Source organism: Sinocyclocheilus anshuiensis, unplaced genomic scaffold, assembly GCF_001515605.1.
Source record: "Sinocyclocheilus anshuiensis isolate Anshui unplaced genomic scaffold, SAMN03320099.WGS_v1.1 scaffold620, whole genome shotgun sequence".
Taxonomy (NCBI): Eukaryota; Metazoa; Chordata; class Actinopteri; order Cypriniformes; family Cyprinidae; genus Sinocyclocheilus; species Sinocyclocheilus anshuiensis.
This window is the reverse complement of record NW_015557087.1, coordinates 438,641-445,137: the sequence shown is the minus strand read 5'-3', so window position 1 is coordinate 445,137 and position 6,497 is coordinate 438,641. Positions and strand designations below refer to the sequence as shown.

Genomic DNA, 6,497 nt, shown 5'->3' with positions numbered 1-6,497 from the left:
GTATGTCGACGGTTAGGAGGTGGATGCTAGGAGACTGAAAGGGCGATAAGGAAAAGTGATGCCACAGTTAGGAGAAGGCGATCTCTGGATGGACTGCTACCGCTGATGCTCTTCTCCAATTTGGGGACCTCTGGATTATCATAGACATCTGGAAAGAGACAGACAGAACAAAATGAACAGCTTAGGTCTAGACACTAATGTTGCGTGACTCACTAAGGTATAGAAAGCCCTCTGACCAACTGAGGCCTAAGGGAAGGAGTTAAAAATAAAACGCAGTGACTCAGTCAGGTATGTACTGAAGGTGTCTGTGTTCGTGTGCAGTTGTAGACCGGCTTCATCGTGAACACAACAAACTAAAATGCAACTATTATCATGACAATGTGCCCAAATAATCTATGGAATTCTGTTACATCATCACAGGAGACAGACAGCTAACATAACCGGTTTGTTGGTGTCTGTGACTGTGAGCAGGTGTCTTCCAGCTCGCAAACTTTGTGATAGACAAGTTCATAAACACATGTCTTCACTTACAGGTCACAAGGAATAGCGTGTGACGCAAACTGCCTGCCACAAACATCTCCAGACACGCACAGTATGTCTGTGTGTTTTGACAAAATAATATGATGTTGTAACACACAGACAAAAGATGTGACAGGTGTTGCAGACACGTCTGGGGTGCCAATTTTCCATTTATCACCTTTTACGCAGATGGCATTAAAGGGACAGTTCACCCAAAAATGAAAATTTTGTCATTAATTACTCACCCTCATGTCGTTTCAAACCCGTAAGACCTCCGTTCATCTTCGGAACACAAATTAAGATATTTTTGATGGAATCTGAGAGCTGTCTGACCCTGCATAGACAGCAGCACAACTGAAATGTTCCCAAGTCCAGAGACGTAAAATCAGTAAAATAATCCATGTGACATCAGGGGTTCAACCGTAATATTACGAAGCTACGAGAATACTTTTTGTGAGCAAAAGAAAAGAAAAATAACGACTTTATTCAACAATTCGTCTCCTTCGCGTCACTCTAGCGCCATTTTGGAGAATATCCGCTGGACGCAAACAGCGTATGTTGTTCTGTGTCAGCCGCACCACACGGATACATTGTTTTCGTTCAAATCAAAGCACAAACAACATATAAAACGTATCCGCGTACTCTCCAAAATGGTGCTAGGGTGACGCGGAGGAGACGACTTGTTGAATAAAGTCATTATTTTTCTTATCCCCATGGCTGAGCAATGTTTGATTGACAGGAATCCTTGGATGGCAGGCATGAGAGAGAAGCTGAGTGGGATGTTCTGGAGCATGGTGTTTACATGCTGGAATTCAACACTCAGTGCCAACATACAGAGATACAATCTCATTAACTGTCCGGACGAACAGACGTTTCTAGCTTGTTAGTTTGCTTGAATCAGTACTGCCGTGACTTTAATCAGCTAATCAGATGTAAGTTATTTTTCTCCACTGGAGAATGGATTACACAGAAATTTGATACGTTTGTGACCCAAATGGGAAGTCAAATCTTACATTACGAGACACAAAGATCTTTGCATCTCATAGAATATCACAGTAATATTTTACAATAAGGTTAACATAAGGTAATGTATTAGGTATCATGAAAAAACAATGAATAAGATTTTTTATAGCATTCATTAATCTAGGTTAATGTAACGGTTGTTCACTGTTAATTCAAGATTGTTTATAATATATTAGCTTCTGCTATTGTATAAAATGTATACACTATTATTCAAAACGTTGGGCTCAGCAAGAGTTCATTTGATCAAAAGTGACAGTAAAGACTTTTTCATCATTAAAAAAATCCATTTCAAATAAATAATGTTCTTTTGAACTTTCTACTCAAAGAATCCTCAAAAAAAATAGTTTCACGGTTTCCACAAAAATATTAAGTAGCACACATATTATTTAATATATCAAACATATATTAACACAGAAAACAGTTGTAATAATAAAGAAAATGTTTTGTTCATTGTTAGTTCAGGATATTCAACATGGAAATGGTTTGTTTTTATTGTAAAAAAAAAAAAAAAAAAACCTATAAAGAGAATGGTATGAATACAATGCCCCACACATCTTCTTGCTCTGTATTACTCCCTAAAGGCCAAATAAAAGCTGTCTTTGTGTTTATTGCATCTGTATTTGTGATTGCCTGTGTATTTGTGTGACTAATATGAATTCTGAACGTAGTGTGAAACTCACTGCCATTAATGGGACTAACTGCTCCAGCAGATTTACAGACCTGACATTAAGAATCCTGCAAATGAGAATTTATGTTTCTAATGACTTCAGAATCCAATTTTATTTAAATTATTAAAATAAAAAAATGTTTATGCACTTAATTTAAAAGCACTTGCAGCACTCTAGAGTTTCCTGTGGCGGTTTTGTGAGTATCTTTTGATTTGTTTGTAGAAGTTTAGTGTGCAATTTAGAAATGTATAATTTCCATTGGTTCTTAAAGTTGGTCAATATAACGGGACAACAGTGAGCAAGGACGAGACTGTTTCTTTTGTCTATTGGACGCAGATGTATGGAGCTGTACCGAGATGTGTGGCTTCGGCTGGCCTCTTGCGGTTGTTCTCTTCCCCTCTCTGGCCTGCTTGAAAACTGAACCCCCGATCGGAGCAAGCGGGAGAGAGCCAGTACTCAGATTCCAGTTATTGGAAATCGTTGGGTGGCTCCGACCCAGAGACGACCCAAAACACATCCACATCCATCTGTCTCAAAACACACGCTCGGAAAAAAAACATGAACAGATCGATGCCTCTTTATTCCCTAAAAACACTTGAAGTCAAATCAATTTCTTTTCTCTCATTTAAATGGTGCGGTCGTCGCTGTCCTTGAGTCGGGTTACGGCGGTGGTGAGGAAGCGCAGGATGAGACTGTAAGGCTGGGAACTGGAGGGCTAGTTCTGCCACCTCTAATCAGCGCTAACACTAGCCTCAGCGCTAATCAAGCTAACTATAGCCAGGCAGCTCACACTCCGTTTGCCTTTTAGCTCGTGGCTTCATTAGTGTCACTCATTGCCTAAAAGATGTGTGCTAGCAGATAACTGCTGTGTTTGTTCGGTGTACACCGTGTGCACAGGAAAAGCAAATTAGAGTTGATCTCATATGCATTTTTATTACACATTCAAATCACATGAAGTGGAGTTGATTTTTTAACCTGGTACCCAATTTGATTTATAACAATAAATACGCTCTAACACGCACAGGCATGATTTATGAGCTTGCTGTGTAACTAGGAAAGAGGTGTGTGGATGCCACAGATCTGGGCACAGAAACCTTGGGTGTAAATGTCAGCTTAGTCAGTGATTTATATGCATATGTATAAGTGTCAGTGTGGTCCGTCTGGTGTGTGTGTAACTCACCGAGGTCATCGATTTTGATGTTAGGTCTTAGAGTGTAGTCTGGCTCTGTGGGTTGGGGCTCATCATCTGAATCAGAGGCTGGAAGACATGAAAGGAGAATCAGAACACACTCCCCCCCCTCTCTGCAGGATCTTATACATGCTCTCAAAGGATTTGGGAATTTATTTGTAAGCTCCTCTAGGTCATACGCAGTGGTGAGAAAGTGATGGTGGTAGTTAGTGTCCCCAATTCAGGCTACATACAGCAAAAGGATGGGACATGAATCACGAAACAATGGCCCACTAGTCGACTACTTGTCTAACAGCTGACTTACTGGTGTCCCACAGAAAATTTGATACAATTTTTTTGGACTATCAAAATGATGTGTCAGTATTATGTATTTATTTATTGAGTGATTGATTGATTTAACATTTATTAAATTTGACAATCAATTTCTTTGACACTTTTAAAGAAAATAATGATTAATTGTGATTGTTTTAATCTTTTGACTGCCATTAATTTTAACTATTAAAAAAAATCTGCATATATTTTTGAGAAAAAACTAATAAACATTTTGTTCTTTGCAACATACCATACAAAATAGTTTGGGTATTTAAAAAAAAATCTGTTTTGAAACAATATTAATATTTATTTTAGTTATATATTGGGAAAAATTATACATTTGAAGTGAATTTTTCTTTTAATAGTTAACAAAAACAGAAAGTGAAAATGTCATTTGTCGTGGGGAAAAAAAATCATAATTTATTTTGAAAATGAAATAACTTTTTAATTTAAGGTGAAATTGATATACAAATAAATCTGAATTAAATCTAATAGTGGGTAGAAGAAAAAGATGTTCTGTCAGCTTAAAAGAAAATACAAATTTGTCAGATTGCACGGTAAAAATCTAATTAATTATTTTTTGGAAATAATATTTATTAAAAAAAAAAAAAAAAAAGTTGCATGTTAAACTTCTTTATGAGTCCCATTACACACATTGTGTTTTTTAAGACAGCGTAAATTCCAACTTTTAAAAATGCATCTCAAAACTACTACATTTTGTTTCATACTTTTTTAGCTCAGTGGTTCTCAATCTTGATCTTAAAGGCCTCCCATGACTGCACATTTTATCTCTCTAATCTAACACACCTGATTCAACTCATCAGCTCATTAGTATGTAATTTTCCACATCCTTATAAATACATCAGCCCTTTGAACTCAAGGCACTGGAGTTCAGACCTGACTGAGCAGGACTAACAGATTCGTCTTGACACATGAACTCAGAGACTCCAAGAGACAGGGCAGAGGTTAAGACAGCACACAGTATGCTCTCTATTTCTCTCTCTTACATACTGGAATATTATTAATGAACATGAGCACTGACAGAAAGAGAGGGTGAGGGGTTAAAATAACACTCAGTGCCAGCAAACTGACTGTGAGAGAACATGAATCCTGACAGCACCTGGAAACAAGAGAGAAGAGTGAGAGAGAGAGGGGAAAAGAAATGACGGGGAGGAGCAAGAGACTGCTTTATAGCAGTGTTTCCCAACCTTTTTTTATGTTTTATATACTCCAAAAAGCCTTATATATGTAAGTATGTTTTTTAAATTCAGCCTTGACATTATTTCAACAAACACATTTTTAAATTATATATTTTTTTATTAAAATGATTTAATTTGATATTTTTATTTTAATGTCACAAATTCTGTTATATACACTACTGTTCAAAAATGTGCTTTTATTCATTAATTTTTTTTTTTCGGGTTTTTGAAAAAGTATCTTATGTTTACAAAGACTGCATTAATTTCACCAAAACTACAGTAAAATAGTAACATTGTGAAAAAGTATTACATTTTAAAATAACTGTTTTCTATTTTAATATTTCAATGTAATTTATTCCTGTGAATTTTTTGCATCATTAATCCAGTCTTCAGTGTCACATGATGCTTCAGAAATCATTCTAACATGCTGATTTGGTGCTCAAGAAACATTAATTATCATTAAAGTTGAAAACCGCTGTGTTGATTTAATATTTGATGAACAGTCAGTTCAAAAGAACAGTATTTATTTGAAATAGAAATCCTTTGTAACATTACAAATGGTTTACAGATCAATTTAATGCATCCTTACTGAATAAAATAAAACTTTTGAATGGTAGTGCAAGTTTAACAAAGCAAAATCAAAATCTATCCAAGTAACCCTGAGGTACGTGTGCCAAACAACAACATTAAGATGTGAAACCTAGTGGGAAAAGAGAGGGAGAGAGTGTTCTTTCTGCGTAAACAGATTGATTTGATTCTCAGAAAGACAGATAGAAGAGTTAAAGAAACACGGACTGAGTGCACTTCATAAATTGGATGACCGGTGGATCAATTGACTGAAAAATAGAATGGTTGGATGGATGGATGAAATGATGAGTTGATGGATGGATGTATGATGGAATGATGGATAGATGGACAGACGGCTGGATAGAGGTCGATACCTGTTGAGCAGCAGACATACACTCTTAATCTCAGGCAGCTCCGGCCATGGTGATGAGTGGGCGTGGCTAAAACAAAACGGCAAAATGTCAGTGAACTGTCAATCATCAGAAATACTGCTTAGGTTCCATAACTGTAATATTCTTAAGTATTGTACTTCCAGAGAACACAGAGAAGCATAAAGCATTAAATAAAAAGTATCTAGTATCTAAAGAAAGCTTGCATTGTTGTTTTGTATTATGGTAACTTCTACAACAATACATACAAAAGGTCCTACAGATACAGCAGAGCGTATAGTGTTAGCACTGTGTACGTACAGTTATAATAATACATAAATGTGGATTATGAATTATTACTCGCTTACTGATTTAGTAATATAAATAAGCTGAGCTATAAAATGTTAAAATATATTCACAAATGGGTGAATCTTGCACCGAACAATAAAGGGGTCATATGATGCTGCTAAAAAGAACATTATTTTGTGTATTTGGTGTAATGAAATGTTTATGCGGTTTAAGGTTTCAAAAAACACATTATTTACCACATACTGTACATTATTGTTTCTCCTCTATGCCCCGCCTTTCTGAAACGCGTCGATTTTTACAAAGCTCATCGGTCTGAAAAAGCGAGGTGTGCTGTGATTGGCCA

General features: G+C 36.3%; 1 protein-coding gene across 1 annotated transcript in view; it reads right to left on the bottom strand.

The window, feature by feature from the left end:
* Positions 1 to 6: 6 nt before the first annotated feature.
* LOC107677021 (ephrin-A3-like) overlaps positions 7 to 6,497 on the bottom strand; it is a 55,903-nt gene continuing 49,412 nt past the window's right edge. The window contains exons 4-6 of the mRNA XM_016471801.1: positions 5,852 to 5,917; positions 3,391 to 3,468; positions 7 to 148 (exon numbers count right to left, since the gene is read on the bottom strand). Of these exons, the coding sequence (XP_016327287.1) occupies positions 27 to 148; positions 3,391 to 3,468; positions 5,852 to 5,917 (266 nt within the window). The 3' untranslated portion in view covers positions 7 to 26. The remainder of the gene's footprint in view (positions 149 to 3,390; positions 3,469 to 5,851; positions 5,918 to 6,497) is intronic.